Raw genomic sequence first — 22,825 nt, 5'->3', positions numbered from 1 at the left:
TCTAGGAAAGCAGAGAAGAATGGCCTAAAACTTTGGGACCCTGCACCTGCGTAGGAGACCTGGAAGAAACTCTAGGTTCCTGGCTCCTGGCATTGGATCAGCTCAGCTCCAGCCATTGTAGCCATTTGGGAAGTGAACCAGCAGATGCAGGATCTCCCTCTGTCTCCATAAATCCACCTTTCCAATACAAATAATTTTTAAAACAGTAGACAGATTTAACAAAACTAATGCACTGAGATGAGGAACAGGGAAATTAAGGCACTAAAAAACCAAAAATCTACACCAGGAAAAAGGAGAAAGGTACACCTTGACAAACAAAAGTCTGGGACCAGCACTGTGGTACCAAAGGGTGAAGCCACTACTGCAGTGTCAACATCCAAAATGGATGCTACTTCAAGTCCTGGAGCTCAACTTCCAATTCAACTCCCTGCCAACGGCCTGGGAAAAGAGGATGGAGATGGCCCAAGTTCTTGAACTCTCATCAGCCACGTGAGAGATCCAGAAAAGGCTCCTGGCTTCGGCACAAACTAGCACTGTTTTTTTTTTGTTGTTGTTGTTGTTATTGCTTTTTTTTTTTTTTTTTTGCCATTTTGGAATGATTCAGTAATGAAAGCTCACTGTTTTTTCCTCTCTATAACTCTGCCTTTCAAATAATGTATCTTTTATTTGAAAGTCAGGAACTGGGCCCAATGCGGTAGCCCAATAGCTAAAGTCCTTACCTTGCACGTGCTGGGATGCTATATGGGTGCCGGTTCTAATCTTGACTGTCTGACTTCCCATCCAAATCCCTGCTTGTGGCCCGAGAAAGCAGTCAAGGACGGCTCAAAGGCTTGGGATCCTGCACCCACATGAGAAACCCAGAAGAGGCTCCAGGTTCCTAGCTTTGGATTGGCACATTTCCAGAAGTTGTGCCCACTTGGGGAGTGAATCAATGGATGGAAGATCTTCCTCTCTGTCTCTCCTCCTCTGTGTATATCTGACTTTCCAATAAAATAAACAAATCTTAAAAACTCAGTAACTTAGGGCCTGGTGCAATGGCTCAATCCTTACCTTGCAATGACCAGGATCCCATATGGGTGCCAGTTTGTGTCCCAATTGTTTCACTTCTCATCCAGCTCCCTGCTTGTGTCCTGGGAAAGCAGCAGAGGATGACGAGACTTGGAAGAAGCTCCTGGCTTTGAACAGCTCGTTGCAGCCATTTGCGGAGTGAACCAGCAGATGGAAGATCTTTCCCTCTGCCTCTCTTTCTCTGTATAAATCTGATTTACCTTTCCAATAAAAAATAAATAAATTTTTTAAATTGAAAAGGCAGATTTCCAGAGAGGAAAGACAAAGAAATACCTTCCATTCACTGGTTCACACCCTAATGGATTTAACAGGCAGCGCTGAGCCGATTTGAGGCCAGGAGCTTCTTCCATGTCTTCCACACAGGAGAAGGATCCCAAGGCCTTGGGCGGTCTTCTATTGCTTTCCCAGGCCACAAGTTGGGAGCTGGAAGGGAAGGGGAGCAGCTGGGACACAAACTGGCACCCCTATGGGATTCTAGTGCTTACAAGGTAAGGATTTAGTGACTAAGTCATCAGTCGGGCTCTGTTAAAGATTTATTTTTGTTTACTTGAAAGACAGAGAGGAATCTTTTATCCTCTGATTCACTCCCCAAATGGTCCCAAAATGCCAGGGCTGGATCTGGCAAAATGCAGGGGCCTGCAACTTCATTCACGTTTCCTCCATGGGTGGTAGGGGCTTAAGCAATTGGGCCACCTTCTAACACTTTCTCAGGCAAATTAGTAGGGAGCTGGGTTACAAGTGGAACAGCTAAGACTCAACATTGCTCCCATGAAGTATCAGCATCATAGGAGGCAGTTTAACAAACCATGCCATAACACTACTCCCCAAGGAGCTTTCAATTCCAAGAGCAAGATAGCTCCAGCTCATAAAACTTTAGCACCCAGGGACCAGCACTAAGGTGTGCCAGGTAAAGCCACCACCTGTCACACAGGTGGATACTGGTTCCTGTCCTGGTTTTTCTATTTCTCATCCAATTCCCTGCTAATGGCCCAAGAAAATCAATGGAGGATGGCCTCAAGGTTTGGTCTCTGTTATCCAGGTAAGTGAGCCTGATGGAGCTCCTGGCTCTTGGTTTCAACCTTTCCAGCCCTGACCACTGTAGCCATTTACGGAATGAAGCAGATGGAAGATTTCTGTCTTCCTCTAGTAACTTTCAAATAAATACATAAATGCATCTTAAATAAAAATACTGTAGCACCCAGAAAAAATTCTTATGTTATTGCCTTTAAACATTATTGAATTTGAAAGTGTTAAAAAGAGAGACTGAGATTCTCCATCTGCTGGTTCACATCCAGGCTGCAACAGCTGGGGCTGAGACATGCTAAGGCCAAGCATTCAACTCCACCTCAGTCTCCCACACAGGCAGCAAGGGCCTCAAGTACTTGATGCTTACTTATCGCAGGTGCATGAATAGGAACTAGACCAGAAGGAGAACAGCAGATTTGAACTGCACTCATATGGAATGCCTGCTTTGTGGGCCCCTAAGTGTTTTCTTTGAAAGGCAGATTAAGAGAGAGTTACAGCTACGACCGACCATTAGACCATTAGCCACTAAGGGGGACTTGGCAAGAACCAGGCATCTACATTGTGAAGAAAAGGACTTACAAACAATATGTAGAATACAACCCTCCCCATTAAAAAAAAAAAAAGATTTACTTATTTTTATTGGAAAGTCAGATTTTATAGAGAGGAGAGACAAAGAAAGATCACCCATCCACTGGTTCACTCCCCAAATGGGGGCAATGGCCAGAGCTGAGCTTTCCCAGACCACAAGCAAGGAGCAAACTTTAGCCACTAGGCTACTGTGCTGAGCCCTACAGACCTCCCCCTTTTTTTTCCCACCTGTTTACATCCTATAGATTCCAGTCTACAAGGGTAGTAATGAAGTATAGACAGGTACTTGACAGGAATTCTAACAGAGGTGGGGGCAGACTGCTCAAAGAATGAGCAGTAACTGCAAGCACACATGATTAAAAGAACAATCCACAAACAAGAAAGTTATACTCTCTAAAGTCATCAAATATTCCAAGTAGCAGAATGTTCTTATATAATATTCCTATGTTGTGCTTCCTTAAAGAAAGGTTTTATTTATCTGAAAGGCAGTTTTGGGAGAAAGAGAAATAGAGACCTATCTGCTGGTTTAGCCCCTATATGGCCACAATAACTAGGACTGGGTTAGGCTGAAGCTGAGAGCTGCTTCTGGGTCTTCCACATGGGTGCAGGTGTCCAAGCACTCAGGCCATCTTCCCCTGTTTTCCCAGGTGCATTAGCGGTAGGTGATTCCCCTGACAGGGGGACACCAATATCACACAGTGACCTAACACGCAGTGGCACAATCCTGGTCCTGATTCTGTCTTTAGCAGTTTTAAGGCAGAGGCTCTCAAACTTCAGTATACACCAGAATCACCACAAAACTGAGAACTTGCTAAAACAGATTCCTGGATCCCAACCCCAATTAGCGATTTCTATTACGAATCTGCAATTCTTCCTTCATTCCTTTCTTTTTTTTAAATTAGAGAGGTTTATTTTTTATTAGAAAGGCAGATTTAGGGCCCGGCGCAATGGCGCAGTGGTTAAGGTCCTCACCTTGCACTCCCGGGATCCCACATGGGCCCCGCTTCCCTTCCAGCTCCCTGCCTGTGGCTCGGGAAAGCAGTCGAGGACGGCCCAAAGCTTTGGGACCCTGCACCCATGTGGGAGACCCGGAAGAGGCTCCTGGCTTCAGATTGGCATAGTATCGGCCGTTGCGCTCACTTGGGGAGTGAATCATCGGACGGAAGATCTTCCTCTCTGTCTCTCCTCTCTGTATATCCGCCTTTCCAATAAAAATTAAAAAAAAAAAATCTTTAAATCTTAAAAAAAAAAAAAGGCAGATTTACAGAGAGGAGAGACAGATTTCTGTCCACTAGTTTCACTCCTCAGGTGGACATGATGCTGGAGCTGAGCCAATCTAAAGCCAGGAGTCAGGACCTTCTTCCCAAGGCTTTGGACCATCCTCTACAGATTTCCCTTGCCACAAGCAGGGAGCTGAATGGGAAGCAGAGCAGCTAGGGTATGAACCGGAGTCCATCTGGGATCCTGGAACTTTCAAGGTGAGGATTTAGCCACTGAGCTATCACACTTTCTAACACGGTTTCAGGGGATGTGGATAATGACAGCCTAGGAACCAGTAGTTTAAGGTATGAACATATCCTATCTCAAACCTACTCTGTCAACTATGCTCTTAAGTATTTAAAATAACTGGATCACATGTGTTTGTCATGTACAGAGGGAAGGAAAGTTATGACCCTGACTTCAAAGATCAGAATTTCCAACTCTAAGTTCTGTTTATTCAAATTCTAACTTCAGCTTTTAGCCTATACCATGAGATGAGCATACACTCTTTGAGTTCCTGACAACTAGTGCTGTAATTAAGGGCATTATGGCAGAGCAGTAAAGCTGCTGCCTGTGACACCAGCATCTTACATGGGTGCTTGCTTGTGTACTAGTTACTCTATCTGCAATTCAGCTCCTTGTTAATGGTCTTGGGAAAGCAGCCCAAGATGATCCAAATGTATGGGTCCCCACCTAACTGGGAGACCCAGAAGAATCCCCAGGAAATCCCAGACATCTGGGGAATGAATATACAGATAAAAGATCTCTCTGCGACTTTGCTGTATCACTCACTCACTCACTCAATTTTAAAGCTAGTAATCAACTGTGAATATGTTTTTTTTTTAAAGATTTATTTTATTTTTATTGGAAAGGGAGATATACAAAGAGGAGGAGAGACAGAGAAGAAGATCTTCCACCCGATGATTCACTCCCCAGGTGGCCGCAACGGCTGGAGCTGAGCCAATCCAAAGCCAGGAGCCTCTTCTGGGTCTCCTACGCAGGTGCAAGGTCCCAAGGCTTTGGGCTGTCCTCAACTGCTTTCCCAGGCCACAGGCAGGGAGCTGGATGGGAAGTGGGGCTGCCGGGATTAGAACCAGCGTCCATATGGGATTCTAGCACGTGCAAGGACCTTAACCACTGCACCATCACGCTGGGCCCCTGTGAATATGTTTTAACATAACCTAGAAACTTGGTTATGTTTAAATTACTTAATGGCTGATGTTATGGCACCAGTGGGTTACGCTGCAACTTGCAACACCGGCTTCAAAAATTCCAGTGCTGTTTTTAAGTGTTGGCTGTCCCACTGCTGATCCAGCTTCCTGTCAATGCAGTTGCCACACACATGGCAGATTCAGTTGGAGTTCCTGGCTTCTGGCTTTGTACATCTTAGATCTGGCTGTTACAGCTATTTGGGAAGTGATCCAGGATGGAAGATCTACCTCTTTTTCCCTAATGCTCTGCCTTCCAAATAAATAAGTAAAGCATTAAAAACATTATTTTGAAAGACAGGATGCCAGTGGTACCATCCACTGGTTCACTTGCCCACAGGGCTGAAGCCAGGATCCAGGCCTCCTACATTGGGGCAGGCCTTGACAATCAAGAGCTGGAGGAAGGCTTCTAACGCACAGATTCCAAATGTGGGACATAAGCATCTTAACCCACCTTTAACCACTAGGTCTAAAGTCAGTACTTACTGGTAATTCTTTTTTAAAAAAGATTCATCTATACAAGTAACGGAATTACAGAAAAAGATCTTCCATCAACTGATTTGATTCATTCCCCAAATTATTGCCAACAACTAGATATGGCAAGGCTGAATTTCAGCCAGGAGTCAAATTCCACCCAGGTCTCCCACATGGGTGGCAGGGGCCCAAGCACATGGGCCAATTTCTGCTGCTTTCCTAGTGCATTAGCACACAGCTGGATGCAAATGAGGAAGTAAGGGCTGAAACTGGTCTTGGATATGGAATAGCAGTCTAATAGGCAGTGTTTAATCTGATGCACAAGATCAGCTCCTAACAACAAATTTACACATTAATTTATCTGACAGACAGTTACAAGAGGAGAGACCACAGAGGTACTCATCTACTGCTTCACTCCCCATATGGCCACAACAGCCAGAGCTGGACTCATCTGGAGCTAGGAGCTTCTTCCAGGTCTCCCATATTGGTGCAGGGATGGGCCCAAGGACTTTGACCAAGGACTTTTTTCACAGGGAGCTGGACTGGAAATGGAGCAGTGAGAACTTGAATTGGTGCCCGTATGGGATGCCAGAATAGTACACAGCGACTTACTCAACTATGCTATAATTCCAGCCCTTGTAAATATTCTTAACTAAAGTGTTCCCCTGTTTTTCACTGTGGGAAAGAAAGCAAATACGATCTTATAACCAGCAGGCTAAACACTTCATTCACCACCTACTTCTTTACTGTTTTTGCTGGTGGTAGATTCTGGTCTCTACCCCTTTCCACATATTGCTAATACTAATTTTCTCTGGTTACTCTTTTTGAACCTACCATATCACTCTACAGCTTTTTCGAGTTTTTAGAATATAAGACTAGGTACTCAGCCCTCAGAAATACCCCAGGAGGGCACAGAAGCCACAAGTCCTATCAAAAAACATCAATAAGGAGCTTACAAGACTGTGTAGCAAATTACCTACTGTGGTTTCATTTATGCTCTTCTCTGTTGCCTAATTTCTTTTTTTTTTTTCTCAAAGAGATTTATTTCTTTGAAAGGCAGTTGCAGAAGAGAGGAAGAAATCTTCTATCCATTGGTTCACTCCCTAGATGGCTAGGCCAGTACCAAGCTGAAGACAGGAGTTTCTTCTACGTTTCCCACATTAGTGGCAGGGGTCAAGCACACAAGCCGTCCTCTGCTGCTTTCCCAGGCGCATTAGCAAGGAGCTGGATCAGAAGTGAAGCAGCTGGGACTTGAACCAGATTTATTTATTTTCTTTGGAAAGGCACATTTACACATAGGAGAGACAAGATATTGTCTCCACTGGCTTACTCCTCAGGTGGTTGCAATGACCACAGCTAAAGACCACCTGAAGCCTGGAGCCAAGAGCTTTTTACAGGTCTCTCACACAGATGCAGAATCCCAAGAACTTGGTCATCCTTTTGGTGCTTTCCCAGGCCACAAGCAGGGAGCCAGGTAGGAAGTAGAGCAGTTAGGACATGAAGCAGCACCCATACCGGATCCTGGCAAATGCAAGGCAAAGATTTAGTCAGAGCCATCACGCCAGCCTCAACCAGCTTTTACATGGAATGCATGGAATGCTGGGACTGCAGACAGCAGCTTAGGTTACTACATCAAACCACAGCATTGGGCCCAACCTACTGTTTTGTGTGTGTGTGTGTGTGTTTTAAGATTTATTTTCTTTTTATAGAAAAGCAGATTTACAGAAAGAGGAAAGATAGAGAAATCTTCCCGTCTGTGCATTCACTCCCCAAGTGGCTGCAAAAACCTGAACTGAGCTGATCCAAAGCCAGGAGCCAGACACCTCCTCTGGGTCTCCCATGTGGGTGCAGGGTTCCAAGGCTTTGGGGTGTCCTCTATTGCTTTCCTAAGCCATAAGCAGAGATCTGAAGGGAAGTGGAGCAACCAGGACAGGAGCCAGTGGCCATAAGCGATCCAAGCATATGCAAGGTGAGGATTTAGCCACCGAGCCATTGTGCCAGGCCCCTAATTTTCAATTAGTTAGGCCTGTCATTTTGTATTTTATACTACTTTCTAAAAATTTTATTCGGTCAGTGTAAGAGGACAGGACTCACAGGCACAATGCATAATTATGTTAAATGTAATGTCCCCTATGAACTTAAGGTCCTAATGTGACTCAGATTGTTTCACTGTATTTTGAACTAGTCAGATCTCACTTAGAATCCCTTTGCTGGGGCCAGAGTCAATGCAATAGCAAGCCACTGCTTGGGACACTGGCATCCTAAATCAGACTGGATAGTTTGAATCATGGCAACTGCTTCTCACCCACCTACCTACCAAATTTCTTGGAAAGCAGTTGTACATGAGCCAAGTGCCTGGGCCCCTGCCACCCCTGTGGGAGACGAGGATGGAATCCTAAGCTCCTGCATAAACCAGCAGATTAAAGGTCTCTAATCTTTAAGCACACACAGTTGGAATCCCTTTGCCATTTATTTCCTGAGTTTTAAGAGAAAATGAAAGTAATTTTAAAAAGATTTGGGCCAGGTGTGGTAGCCTAGTGGCTGAATCCTAGCTTTGAAACACCGGGATCCCATATGGGTGCTGGTTCTAATCCCAGCAGCCCCATCTCCCAGGCAGCTCCCTGCTTGTGACCTGGGAAGGAAGCTGAGAACAGTCCAAAGCCAGGGACCCTGCACCCACGTGGGACTTGGAGGCGGTTCCAAGCTTCTGGCTTCTAATTGTTGCAGCTCTGGCCGTTATAGCTGCTTGGGGAGTGAATTAACGGACAATCTTCCTCTCTGTTCGCCTCTCATACGCCTGTTGCGTATGTGACTTTCCAACAAAAATTAAAAATAAAAAAAAGATTTATTTGAAGAGCAGAGTGATAGATCATTTTTCATCTGTTGATTACTCTGTCAACGGCCTCCACAGCCAGGGTTGGTCCAGACCAAAGCCACGAGCCTGGATTACCATCCTCATCTCCCACATGGGTGGCAGGGCCCCCAAGTGCTTGGGTAATCATCCGCTGCTCTCCCAGGCGCATATGCAAGGAGCTGGATTGGAGGTAGAACACCTGGGATTCAAACGAGGGATCTTATGAAGATGCTGCCATCCTAAATGGTGGTTTAACTTGCTGTCCCACAACACAGGCTCCAAAGCTATTTTTAGAAAACGCACAGAAGGGGCCGTTGCTACAGGGCAGCTCTGGCAGTTGCAGCATTTTGGGAGTGAACCAGCACTATGTAACTGCCTTCTGGATGAAAATAAATATTTAAAGAAAAAATACAAAATGCAGAGAAGTATGATTATTCTAACAAAACGGGACTGAAGTAGGGTGGAGGGAATCACACAGATCAGAAGGGTCTAACTTAGAAAGCAAAAGACTAAGTAACCGGAAACTTCAAGAAGGGTTATACACACTTGGGAGGTGGCGGAACCAATGAATCATTTATCAAACTGTTGAAATATTATCTCATTTATTCCCTCAAACAATTCAGTGAAGTAATTGGTCCTCGCTTCATTTTACAACTGAGGAAACAAACCTAGAGGTTGGTTGTATAACGGTCTCCAAGTCACAAAGTTGCTGAAGTACCAGAACACAGAGCAATACCCAGTTTCCTCTCACCTTTTGTTTCTCAAAGATGTGTGGGACATGTAATTTAACAAAGATTTTATAAAATTGGGGCAGCCCAATGTCCATCCTCAGACACTGTCCTGCAACCTCAAGACCACAGCAGGGCCGGGGCCTCAGTTCTGGGCTCTCATGACACTGCTTTCCTTTTCTTTTCCAACTCTGCATTTCTCTCCTTGGCCTCCTGTCCCTTAGCTAGAGCTGGCTGTAACAGGAAGGAAAAAAATTTAAGAAGCTTCGTAAAAGTGTCTTACCCTGAGGTAAAACCATTTTCTAGACAATATTTCAGAAACCAACTCTTTTTTAAATGATCTTCGTCTGGGTCTCTGGAGACCTTGTATGTCCCAAAGGCCAAAGACAGCAAAGCTGAGGTGTAAACAAGAGAGCTGACCGATTTGTTTCCTGGAAGACACTTACAGTTGCCACATCTCACCCAGTGCCCTGAGTTTTATATTTTTATTTAATTTCATCTTTATAATTAGTATTATCCTCATCTAACAGACGAAGAAATCTGTGCTCAGAAATTATAAAGACCATAAAATCAGCTCTTGATAGAGTACACTTTCAATTGCAAGTCGCTTCCCCCCCCCCCATTTTTTTCCCCTTTATTTTTGACAATCTTTACATAGTTAATCAGGGCACAAAGGTTCAAGGGCTACAGGAAAGTGGGTAATTCTATTATTTCCACACTTTTTTGTTCCCCTGTATCTGGGGTAAAGGGGGAGAGATAAGGGGAGAAGCCCCATCCTGTCTCCCACCCATCCCAGGTCCCCGATGTGGGGCATGCTCTGAGGGTCTTGCTCAAGTGGTTTTGATAGTTCAACAGTTCTGAATTGCTACCAATCTCGCCATTCCAAGCACGATGAAGTCACTGCAGAATCCACGGACTGACATAGTTCACCTTAAAGTCTCCGTTTGCCCAGATTTTCACTGCCAACACATGGCTGGGGTAGCTGATTGATTTATTCCGACGTCTGTTCTAAGCCTGCTAGAGTTATCTTTACTCTTTTTTTTTACTGTTAATGGTCCTCTCTTTTGCCCCCTGTAGGCTGTCATATTTGGGACCACAAGCTCTCAAGGATGAGCCATCTTCTGCTGCTTTTTTAAGTCACTAGCAGGGATTTGCACTCAAAGTGGAGTAGCTGGGACTCAAACTGGTGCCCACAAGAGATGCCAGTGCTGCACACAAAGGCTTAACATGCTATGTCGTCAGCCCCAACTTTTATTTATTTATTTTAAAATTTATTGGAAAATCAGATATACAGAGAGGAAGATCTTCTGTCCATTAATTCACTCCTCAAGCGGCTGCAAAATGGCCAGAGCTGAGCCAATTCAAAGTCAGGAGCTTTGGGCCCAGTGGTGTGGTCTAGCAGCTAAAGTCCTTGCCTTGTACGCGCCAGGATCCCATATGGACACCAGTTCCAATACTGGCAGCTTTACTTCCCATCCAGCTCCCTGCATGTGGCCTGGGAAAGCAGTCGAGGACCGCCTGTTGGGGTCCATGCAGTAGATGTGGGGGACATGAAGGGGTGAAGAGTGTTGTTCCATTGCAGGCCTGCCTGGCGGACATCTCTACAACCACCTGGATGCAACTCCACCTTCTTTTGCATGGACACTGGACCACCCTGCGGAAGAACTCTAATCCATCCAGGCATTGTTTGCTACTGTGAGGCTGGCCTTTTGCTCAGTGTGAGCTTGGAGGTTAATGTCGGTGACAGCGTCTTGCAAAAGGGCCTTCTATTATTCCTACTGTCTTGGCTGTCCCCATTGAGCCTATACTACTCAAGGGATCTAGATTTAGGCTTTCATTCTTTTCTCATTCTTTAGATTCCCCTTTTCTTTGTGATACAAGATTGAGTTGTAGGATAAGAATTGTAGCAGGGGGCCCGGCGTGGTGGCGCAAGTGGTTAAAGGTCCTCACCTTGCACGCCCGGGATCCCATATGGGTGCTGGTTCTAATCCCGGCAGCCCCACTTCCCTTCCAGCTCCCTGCCTGTGGCCCGGGAAAGCAGTCGAGGACGGCCCAAGGCTTTGGGACCCTGCACCCGTGTGGGAGACCCGGAAGAGGCTCCTGGTTTCGGACCGGCATAGCATCGGCCGTTGCGTTCACTTGGGGAATGAATCATCGGACGGAAGATCTTCCTCTCTGTCTCTCCTCTCTGTATATCCGCCTTTCCAATGAAAAAATAAAAAAAAATAAATCTTAAAAAAAAAAAAAAGAATTGTAGCAGGAACTTCTAGGTATTGTTTCTAGGTAAAACTATGGCAGAATTATTCTTAGAAATTCCCAACTTGACCATGACGTAAAAAGTCTGAGCCAGAGTTTGACTGATTTTGTATAAATAAAGCGGACAGCTTTCCCGCATTGTCTATTATGATCATGAAATCCTAGTGGTCTGTCTCTTTCTTTCCTCTTTGCGCCTCATCTACGCACCCTTCGCGAGTTCCGAACTCAACTGGAGCAGGACTCTGGCAACTGCCCAAAATTTGGGACCCTGCACTCACGTGGGAGACCTGGAAGAGGTTCCTGGTTCCCGGCTTTGGATCAGCCCAGCACCGGCCGTTGCAGTCACTTGGGGAGTGAACCATCGGACAGAAGATCTTCCTCTCCGTCTCTCCTCCTCTCTGTATATCTGACTTTGTAATTTAAATAAATAAATTAAAAAAAAAAGTCAGGAGCTTCTTCCGGGTCTCCCACGCCCAAAGCTTTGGGCCGTCCTTGACTGTTTTCCAAGGCCATACAAGCAGGGAGCTGGACAGGAAGTAGGGCCGCCATGATTAGAACCAGTGCCCATGTGGGATCCCAGGGTGTGCAAGGCGAAGACTTTAGCCTCTAGGCTACCACACTGGGCTCAGCCCCAACCTTTTTAATTAAAAATGGGGGAGGGGAGCAGAAAAAAAGGACACACACAGAAAGAGATCTACTGTCTAGTCACCAAGTGCCTGTAACAGCTGCATCCCTATGGCACACAACAGGTGAGGTTGGGACTGCACCAGGCAAGCCAGGAGCTGAAAATTAATGTATCACACTTGGGTGGCATGAACTCAAGGACAAAGCTGTCACCTCTATTTCCCAGGATATAAATTAACAGGAAGCAGGCTTCATAGGCAGAGCGAGGACTGGATCCAAGCACTCCGATATGACAATCGGGTTTTCCAGACGGCACCTTAATCACTGTGCCAAATGGCTCCACCCCCATGACATTTCCTAGGTTTGTTTTTTTACCCAGTAAAATCTTCTTGAGATCCAAGTAAATGCATTCATCGATGGTTTACTCCTCTTGATTGCCAAGTAGTACTCCACAGCATAAATGAAATACAGTTTATCTAATTACTGTATTTGGTTTGTTTCCAGTTTGAGCTATTATGCACAAAAATTCTGTAAACATTCACATATATTGTAGGTTTTATATGAACCTGCGTTTTTATTTTTGGAACAAACACCTAAGAGAGTGTAATTACTGAGTTGTACAGTAAATACATTGTTTAAAAAACTGACTTATCAACTATAAGTTTGCTTAACAATATTTTGTTTAACTTGATAGTACTGTTCTATAAAAAGAGTATTTATACTGCATGTAGAATTACAGGATTTACCCCCTACACACATTCCTTTTTTTTAAGATTTTGTCTGAAAGCCAGAATTACAGAGACGTAGAGAGAGCTATCTTCCACCCACTGTTTCTCTTCCCAAATGGCTACAAAGACTGGGGTCACCAAGTCTGAGCCAGGAGCTTCACCTGGATCTCCACTGTGGGTGGTAGGGGCCAAAAAACTTGGGCCACCCCTTCATTGCTTTCTTAGGCCCCTTAACAGAGAGCTGCCCAAGAAGTGAAGCAGCCAGTTAACATTACACTTCCAAAAGTTCTCCACATTGTCACATGCAGCTATATGTTTCTTTTCTTGTATATATATGTTTTTTACATGTAGCTATATATTTCACCCATTTTAAAGATTTATTTACTCTTATTGCAAAGTCAGATATACAGAGAGGAAGATCTTCCATCCGATGATTCACTCCCCAAGTGACCACAACACCCAGGGCTGAGCCAATCCGAAGCCAGAAGCTAAGAGATTTTCTGGGTCTCTCATGTGGGTGCAGGGTCTCAAGGCCTTGGGCCATCCTTGACTGCTTTCCCAGGCCAAAAGCAGGGAGCTAAATCTTAACCACATCTCCCTCTCCCACCCTAAGGACAGGGCAGATTTCTCTTTCTATCCAGATCTTCCACTATCACCTTCGGTTAAAATATTATGCTGGCTGACACATAAGTAATTACATATTCCTCATCTCTAACAGAGGTAATTCTTTTCTTCACTGAATGGCCAAGAGAAAGAAGATAATGAGTGTAAAACAAGTAGCATAACTCTGCATATGCTCTACGAAAGGTAAATGTCTATTTCTGTTTAACAATTAAACATACTTTGAATTGATTTGTATTGCTTCTATCAAGCTATTTTATATTCTAAAAATGAGGCCAGTTGCCAATTCTTTGTAGATGGCTACTGCTTTTACATAAGAAAACAATTATTTATACATCCTTCTCATAATCAGCTACAATACTAACTACTAACCTAGGTAAACAGTCCCGTGGGCGCGGCAAATACTGATAATTGTTCTCTCTTTTTCTCTAATAGTAATATTAGCTGGCCTAAAAATCTCTTTATATCTTCTCCTTAGTTCTATTATTTATTCTTTACAGTTTCGTTTGTACCCAGCGCGGTGGCCTAGTAGCTAACATCTTCACCTTGAACGTGCACCAGGATCCCATATGGGCGCCAGTTCTAATCCTGGCAGCTCCACTTCCCACCCAGCTCTCTGCTTGTGGCCTGGTAAAGCAGTTGAGGATGGCCCAAGGCCTTGGGACCCTGCACCCTTGTGGGAGACCCGGAAGAGCTCCTGGCTGCTGGCTTCGGATTGGCACAGCACCAGCCGTTGCGCTCACTTTGGGTGTGAATCATCGGACGGACTATCTTGCTCTCTGTCTCTCCTCCTCTCTGTATATCTGCCTTCCTAATAAAAATAAATCTAAAAAAATAAAACAAAAAAGATTTGTTCACTCCCCCAAATGGCCACAACGGCCAGAGCTAAGCTGACTTGAAGCCTCTGCCAGGAACCTCTGCCAGGTCTCTCATGCAAGTGCAGGATCCCAAGACCCCAAGCCCTCCTAAGCCACAAACAGGGAACTGGACAGGAAGTACAGTAGCTGGTACACAAACTAGTGCCCATATGGGATCCTGGTGCGTGCAAGGAAAGGACTTTAGCTTCTTTAGGCTACCATACTGGGAACCCTCAGTCAGTTTTCTTTTTTGTTGTTCATTCTTTATTTTATTATTTTCACTTTATGATACAGTTCCATAGACCCTGGGATTTCCATTCCCCCTTCTCAATTCGCCCCCCCCCCCCACTGAGTTTCCCTACATTATTACTATAATACAGCTCTTCACAAAGTCATATGTCCACCATTTCAGGCATGTACAATGGTAGAGTTCAGCACCCTATTGTCAAACTATAGTTAACAGTTTCATGGGGAGTCCATCTTTGATCTGGAAGTAGAGATGCATACTGCATCATATCCTAATATCTGGATAAGACAGTCTTCATTACACAGTTACTATACAACCCCTTAAATGAAAAGCCACAAAACAAAATCAAGAACAGGAAGCAAAAAATTACCTTTTTAAAAAAGATTAATTCTTTTTTTAAAAAAAGATTTATTTATTTATTGGAAAGTCAGATACACATACAGGAGGAGAGACAGAGAGGAAGATCTTCTGTCCGATGCTTCACTCCCCAAGTGAGCGCAATGGCCGATGCTATGCCGATCCGAAGCCAGGATCCAGGAATTTCTTCCGGGTCTCTCACACGGGTGCAGGTTCCCAAAGCTTTGGGCTGTCCTCGATGACTGCTTTCATAGGCCACAAGCAGGAGCTGGATGGGAAGTGCAGCTGCCGGTATTGGAACCGGCGGCCATATGGGATCCCGGCGCGGTCAAGGCAAGGACTTTAGCCACTAGGCCACGCTGCCGGGCCCAAGATTTATTAATTCTTATAGCAAAATCAGATATACAGCAGATATATAGAGAGAGGAGCAAAGTCAGAGAGAAATATTTTCAGTCCGGTGATTCATTCCCCAAGTGACTACTACAATGGCCAGTGCTGTGCCAATCCAATGTCAGGAGCCCAGATCCTCCTCCAGGTTTCCCACGTGGGTGCAGGGTCCCAAGGCTTTGGGCTGTCCTCCACTGCTTTTCCAGGTCACAAGCAGGGAGCTGGATGGGAAGTGGGGCTGCCAGGATTAGAACCGGCACCCATATGGGATCCTGGCGCATTCAAGGTGAGGACTTTAGCCGCTAGGCCACTGTGCTGGGGCCCCCTCCTTTTGTAAAAATTTATTTATTTTTATTGGAGAGGCAGATATATACAGAGAGGAAGATCTTCTGTCCGATGATTCACTCCCTAAGTGAGCACAACGGCCAGTGCTGTGCCGACCTAAAACTAGGAGCCAGGAATTTCTTTCGAGATCTCCCACGTGAGTGCTGGGTCCCAAAATTTTGGGCGGTTCTCAACTGTTTTCCCAGGCCACATGCAGGGAGCTGGATGGGAACTGGCACCCATATGGGATCGCAGTGTGTTTAAGGTGTAGACTTTAGCCGCTAGGCCACCCTGCCGTGCCAGTCTTGATAAACTTCTATAAAATATTATATGTAAAGGAATTAATTATCTGGAAGTTTCAATGACTGCACCTTGTTTTCCACGGTAGGTTGCCCTGAAGAACTGTCAACATATTCAAAATGTTTTCTTGTTCCTGAGTCACCGAGATTAATTAAGTAGTTCTCTAACTGTAAAAGGTAAAAACAAGTACTGATAGTTTACATTTTACCATGTAACTGTGCTTCCTTCGGCAGCACATATACTGAAACTGGAACCATACAACCATGCTAACACAGTTAAGGTGAATTACCCTTATTTCTGATAACAAGTGTGGGTAGCTGATTAGGTCCTTATGTCTCCAAATGCATTTGATTGTCATCACAGTTGAATATCAATCTGGCTAAAACAGAAGTCCGTATCAACATCTATGTCCTTAAACCTGCGTCCATACTTTTCCACCATACAAGGGGAATTCATTCATGAAACATTAACGTAAGAGGCCTCTCTAAGCAACTCTTCAAGGTACAGGAGGTAAGTATAAAGACAGAAGACCCCACAGAACATCTCCTCCCTTCCTTCCACCCAGGAACGGAACAGTGATTAGAGGCCCATAGGCGAATGCATGCGTAAAACACATAGTATACCAGATACTGTTAAGTGCAAAAGGAAGTAACACTGGGACGGGGCAAAGGGAGCGGCGGCTGGTGCGAGCTGCAGGGCCCCCACGCAGGAAAGGGCAGAGGAGCTAGAGGATCCCAGCCCAGTGCTCTGTGCTAGGTTTTCGACTGTGCCCTGTTCTCATCTTGCCCTGTTATTGCTCTAAAGTTTTCCAGCAGATCTTCCTGTAATATTTTGTTCAATCAGAGCTTACAACTTGGAGCAGGCATTATAGTGGGAGGACAGAAAGGGTATTAGGGTACGGTTGCAGAATCACGTGGACTTTAAATTCTGACTACGCAGCTTAATAATTGCTACCTTAAATAAACCATTTATATCTTTTTTTTTTTTAGTTTGTTTTCCTCATCCGCAAAAGTGAGACCAACACTGCAAGCAGTGTTCCTAGTGTTGTCATAAGGTCAAATATGTAATGTAAAGCACTCAGTTTAGCCCCTGCCACAAGAAATATCAGCTCTACTTTTTAAATAAATGTTCTTGTCAAGGATTAAATACTATTATTTCTCTTTGGTTTTATTTCTTCACAATTGGTTCACTTCACTGTAGTATACCTTCTCCAAAAATACTTAAAAAAAAACCAGACTCAACATACATCAAAACTGTTCTATGTTAGGAAGCATCCACAGGGCTGCTTCACTTCCCATACCACTTCCTGCTTAAGGTCTAGGAAAGCACTGGAGGATGGCCCAAGGCCTTGGGACCTGGCACCCGTGGGAAACCCAGAGCAGCTCCTGGTTCCTAGTTTATTAGCTTATCTCCAGCAATTTGGGACATAAATCAATGAATGAAAAAATTCTCTCTGTCCTCTCCCCTAAATCGGCCTTTCAAATTAAAATTATTTTTCATAAAAAAAAAAAAACTATCCATACAATCCAATTCTTTTTTAAACATTTTTTGATTGGTTAAAAAAAATACATTAACACACCCTACATTAAAAAAATTAAGGGGCAAAGCCTGGAGCAGTAGCTTAGTGGCTGAAGTTCTCACCTTGCATAAGCCAGGATCCCACAGAGGCACTGGTTTGTATCCCGGGAGCCCTGCTTCCCTTCCAGCTCTCTGCTTGGGGCTTGGGAAAGCAGTTGAGGACAGCCCAAAGCCTTGGGACCCTGCACCCATATGGGAGACCAGGAAGAAGGTCTTGGCTCCTGGCTTTGGACCAGTTCAGCTCCGGCCACTGCGGCCATTTGGGAGAGCGAATCGTTCAACAGAAGATTTTCCTCTCTGTCTTTGTAAATCTGACTTTCCAATAAAAAAAATAAATATTAAAAAAAAATTAGCATTCATTTGCTTAAAAAACTAAGGCACAGTAAAAGAATGCAACTACTGTAACAGTTAACGATCAATGATTTTTAAAAATGATTTATTTTTATGGGAAAGGCAGATTTGTAAAGAGGAGAGACAAAGATCTCGACTGCTGCTAGTTCACTCTCCAAGTGACTGCAAAGGCTAGAGCTCAGCTGATTCAAAGTCAGGAGCCAGGAGCCTCTTCCAGGTCTTCCAATGGGTGCCTGATTGAAGTGGAGCAGCCAGGACACAAACCAGCACCCACATGGGATGTCGGTGCATAGAAGGCAAAAATTTAGCCTGAGCCATCATGCCAGGGCCCAATCAATGAATGATTCTTTAAAAAAAAAAAAAAAGATTTACTTATTTTTATTGCAAAGTCAAATATGCAGAGAGGAAGAGAAACAGGAAGATCTTCTGTCCAACAATTCACTCTCCAGGTAACAATAGCTGGTGCTGCACCAATCCCAAGCCAGGAGCCAGGAACTTTCCTCCAGATTTCCCATGTGGGTACAGGATCCCAAGGCTTTGGGCCATCCTCTACTGCTTTCCCAGGCCACAAGCAGGGAGCTGGATGGGAAGTGGAGCTGCCAGGATTAGAACCGGCACCCATATGGGATCCTGGCGCATTCAGGGCAAGGACTTTTAGCCATTATGCCACCCTGCTGGGCGCTCAATGAATGACTCTTAATAGTTATCCTAAAACCACCCTTTAAAAGATGAATACTTCTGCCACTGAGTGCCAAGTATCAGAGCCAAGCCTCTTCAGAGGCTCAGACAGAGCAGTGAACAGCATATCCAGGTGCACATGGAGGATATGGCAGTCCATCGGAAGCTGCAGAGGATACCTGGCATCATAACAGAGGACGGACGACAGAACAAATCAATTAACTACCCCAGCCATAGGTTAGCAGTGAAAATCTGGACAAACGGAGACTCTAAGGTGGTCTATGTCAGTCCGTGGATTCTGCAGTGAACTCATTGTGCTTGGAATGGTGAGACTGGCAGCAATTCAGAACTGCTGAACTAACAAAACCACTTAAGCAAGACCCTCAGAGCATACTTTGGTTTCTCTTCAAATCGTATAAATCTGTCACCTTTTACTAAAGATTTCCGTGGAGAGGAAGACCCTCAGAGCATGGCCTCACATCGGGGACCTGGGATGGGCGGGAGGCCGGGTGGAGCTTCTCCCTTTATCTCCCCATTTACAGAAAATAAATAAAAAATGTTGAAATAATAGTCTTACCCACTTTTCTGTAGTCCTTGACCCTTTGTGCTCTTATCAACTATGTAAAGATTGTCAAAAATAAAGGGGGAAAAAAAAAAGATGAATACTGGACCTGGTGTGAAGCCTCAGTGACTTAATCTTCACTGTGTAAATGCTGGGATCCCACATGGGCGCGGGTTTATACCCTGACTGCTCCGCTTTCCATCCAGTTCCTTTCCTGTGAACTAGGAAAGAAGCAGAGGACCGCCCAAAGCCCTGGGACCCTGCACCGGAGACTCGGAAGAAGGTTCTGGTTCCTGGCTTTAGATCAGCCCATTGCAGTCATTTGGGAAGTGAACCAGCATATGTAAGAGCTTTCTGTGTTTCTCCTTCTCCCCAAAAATTTGAACTGCCTTTCCAATAATACATACATACATACATACATGCTTCTCAACTTAAAAAAAAAATGATGAATGTCACTGGGCAACGGAGGTAACCAAGGATCAAAATATGTGTCTTGCGTTCTCTCACAGTTTGTTTCAAATCTATGGATTCATAATTAGAAGAAAAATGTGACTAGCCTTTGCCTAATGATTACAGATAAGAAACTGCTAGTGACTTTACAGGTCATTCAATTTTCCAAACTGACCATTCCAACCTTAGAGGTGAGGGTCATGGCTCAGATGGTTTCCCCCACAGCAGGTAGCTAGTTAGTGGTCACCTTTTCGAAAAGTAAGTCAGCCCCGCTGAGCTCCACACTGCACTCCATTCTTATGCATTTTTCTATACTGACTTAAGATTTCAAGGAATAACACTAAGACTGCCAAATCAACCTTTACCAATTAGGCAGATCTGTACGCGTGTCCTTTCAAACACCTGGTGCTTGCCACGCGCAAGACAGTACAAAAAACATTTGAAAAAAATCCTTGCTCTCAACGAGCTGGTCAGAGAAACACAAGCAAAAATAACATTTCTAACAACGTGAATAAGTTATAGGACAGCATAGCACTGAGTTAAACAGAATTTTTCTAATTCTCAACCAACTGTGCATTTTGTTAATTGCATTCAGAAGAGCTTTCTTACCAGTGTTGGCAGAGAGAACAAAGGGAGGGAAAGGAGATGTTGCTAATGAAACATCCCTTCTAACAACCTTGTCAATGTCAGTGTGGAGGGCTGTGAATTGTTACTGTAACAGGTTCACTAAACACTTCTTAAAAGAAGCGTTGGCTGGCCCAATGCAATAGCCTAGCGGCTAAAGTCCTCACCTTACACGCGCTGTATGCCGGTTCTAATCCCGTGGCCTCACTTCCCATCCAGCTCCCCGCTTGTAGCCTGGGAAGGCAATAAAGAATTCCCAAAGCCTTGGGACCCTGTACCCGCGTGGGAGATCCGGAAGAGGCTCCTGGCTCCTCCCTCAGATCAGCTCTATTCTGGCCGTTGCGGCCACTGGGGGAGTGAATCAGCGGACAGAAGATCTTCCTCTCTGTCTCCCCTCCTCTCTGTGTATCTGACTTTGCAATAAAAATAAATCTTTTTTTTAAAAAAAGAACGTTTTGATGACAAGAGGCCAAAAGGAGGCTGTCGTGGGAAGTCAGAAGGACAAGGGGACCAGGGGACTGAGCAGTGCTGGCGAGGAACGGAGCTCTGCCTGCAGAGAACAAAGACTCCGGTTCCTTGTTTAATTCGCGACGAAAGCAAGAAGCAAAACCACAAAAGACCAAGCCTTGCACGGACAAGCGTGGTGCAGCTTCTCCCCACGTCTGTCCACCTCGGCGGACACCGTCTTGGGGGCGACCCTGCAGTCCCTTCCCACTCCCATCAACTCGTCTCAGCAGGGTCCCTAACCTGACTTCCCCGATCCTGGGAAGACAGCGAAGGCACGGTGCGAAATCAAAAGGCAACCCCCTTCAGGGTTCTCCACGATGTTATTTTCCTTCGCCCGGGTTGGGGAGAGCTGACAGCGAGAACCTTGAAAGCTCCGAATCCCACAAGTCGCTCCTGACGCTCCCACAAGTTAACTCCCGGTTCCGGCCGGGCCCGCGCGCTGGACAGGGCCCTCCGGCCTCCCCCAAGGCCCGCCGGGCTCGGGCCGTCTCCAGTGGAGGTGCTCGGCATCACCGGCGCGACCCCACAGTCTTCCCCCTTGGGAGGAACGGGGGCGAGAGCGGGGGCAGGGAGATAAAGGTTCATTTCTGGAAGAATCTGAGCCGTCCGAGCTGCGAGACGGAAGGAGGGAGGGACAGGGGGCGGGGAGCTGGGCGCGCGGAGATGGCCAAGTCGCTCTCTGCTCCCCGAGACAAGCTAACAATGCTCCCTCGCCCCTCCACCCCTGCGCCGGGGAGGGAAGGAGGGGGGACCCGCCGAGCGGCCCTGGGGCCTGGAAGGGGCGGGATGCGAAGCGAACAAAAGCCGCTGCCCACCCACGGCCCCCGGGGCCCGCTCACCTTCCGTCAGCAGCTGCATCGCGTGAGTGAAGGACGGGTCGAGCGAGTCCTTTTCGGCCATGAGTTCGGGCAGGTACTTGTTCTCCGGCTCCATCTTGCCCGCGGCCGTGGCGGACGGCGGCAGCAGCGGGGTCGGCGCCGGACCACCCACTGTCGCGTCGGGACCCGTGGCCGAGGGCGGCAGCAGCGGCGGCGGCTGCGTGGCGGGGTTGGCCCTGCCGCTCCCCCGGCTGGCCCCTCCGCCTCCCCGGGACCGGAGAGGCTGCGGCGGCTGTCGAGACAGCGTCTGACGCACCGAGGGGTGGACACCTGAAGGGTCCATGGAGCCGCTGCGACCCGAGGACCGGGTCTTGCGCGCGGCGGGGTCGTCCCGACGCTGCATCGAGCAGGAGGAACGCTGAAACGAGCGAGGGGCTGACGCGGCAGCGGCCGAGGCCCGAGCAGCAGTTGGCGGGGGTGGGAGAGCGGGAGCGACGGCGACCGAAGCCGACCCGAGCGACCCAGCGAGAGAGCGAGCGAGCACCGGAAGTGAGGCGCTGCGCGTGCGCATCAAACGCCGGCACCGCCTTTGGGTTTCTCCGCGAAGAACAAAGTCCCTAGTGGGGCCACGGCGCCTGCGCATTGCCGCGGCGTCCGAACCCGTCGCCTCCCCGCCCCTCTTTTCCCTCGGAGTCCGCCCGGCCTGAGCGTGGTGCGCGTGCGCCGGCGGGCGGGGTGGGGGGTGGGGCGTTCGTTTTTTTTCTGTCCCACGTGACTCGGCGCTGGCTGGACACGTGTCTCCTCCCCCTTCTGGCCCGGAGCGCCGAGGGGGCGGGGGCAGAGGAATGTCTTTGTCTGGGCGCGGGCCCGCGCAGAGGTGGGGGGCAGAGACCTGTTACTCGCGGGCCACGCCCCCTCTAACGGCTGAGCCCGGGAGCTGGGGGGGCTGTGCCCCGCGGGGTGGGCGCCGGCCGCCCGCCGGCGTGAGAGAATGGAGGACGAGAGGAGGGAAAGAGACCAGGCCCGGCCCAGGGAGAGGCTGACGCAGGAGCTGAGGAAGGGACGCCTGAGGGAGACCTGAAGAAGGGAGACCGAAGGCCGTTTCTTGGAGGACTTGAGCCGAGAGGGGAGGTTGAGAAGTCTAGCAGGGGACCCCAAACCCTGTCTCAAACTTTCCGATCTAGAATAGGTTCTGAAACGGCAGCCATTGTTGTTCAGAAAAATCTGCGTACAAGAAGCATTGCAGCTGGGCTCGGCACCTGCTTTCCGTTTGTTAAGTAGTTAGTTCACAGTTAGAGACCAGGTCTTTAATCGGCGGTGCTAACGTGAGGGCCCCGCCCCGAGAGGCCA

At 46.8% G+C, this 22,825-nt stretch overlaps 1 protein-coding gene and 1 pseudogene across 3 annotated transcripts in view; one reads left to right on the top strand and one right to left on the bottom strand.

The window, feature by feature from the left end:
- KHDRBS1 (KH RNA binding domain containing, signal transduction associated 1) overlaps positions 1-22,024 on the bottom strand; it is a 38,471-nt gene extending 16,447 nt beyond the window's left edge. For 2 of the 3 annotated variants that reach the window (XR_005883247.1, XM_040974113.1), the window contains exon 1: positions 21,497-22,006. Coding sequence is in view for 2 of the 3 variants with exons in the window: in XM_040974113.1 (XP_040830047.1) it covers positions 21,497-21,878 (382 nt within the window). In the remaining variant the exon portion in view is untranslated. Of the gene's footprint in view, positions 1-21,496 lie in introns of all 3 variants that reach the window. The other variant, XM_040974112.1, reaches the window with a different exon arrangement.
- Positions 18,906-18,990, top strand: LOC121152424 (annotated as a pseudogene).
- Positions 22,025-22,825: the final 801 nt, after the last annotated feature.

This window comes from Ochotona curzoniae, unplaced genomic scaffold (genome assembly GCF_017591425.1).
Source record: "Ochotona curzoniae isolate NIBS_2020 unplaced genomic scaffold, NIBS_Ocur_1.0 contig_2404, whole genome shotgun sequence".
Taxonomy (NCBI): Eukaryota; Metazoa; Chordata; class Mammalia; order Lagomorpha; family Ochotonidae; genus Ochotona; species Ochotona curzoniae.
The sequence above is the reverse complement of the archived record's forward strand: the minus strand, read 5'-3'. Positions and strand labels throughout refer to the sequence as shown.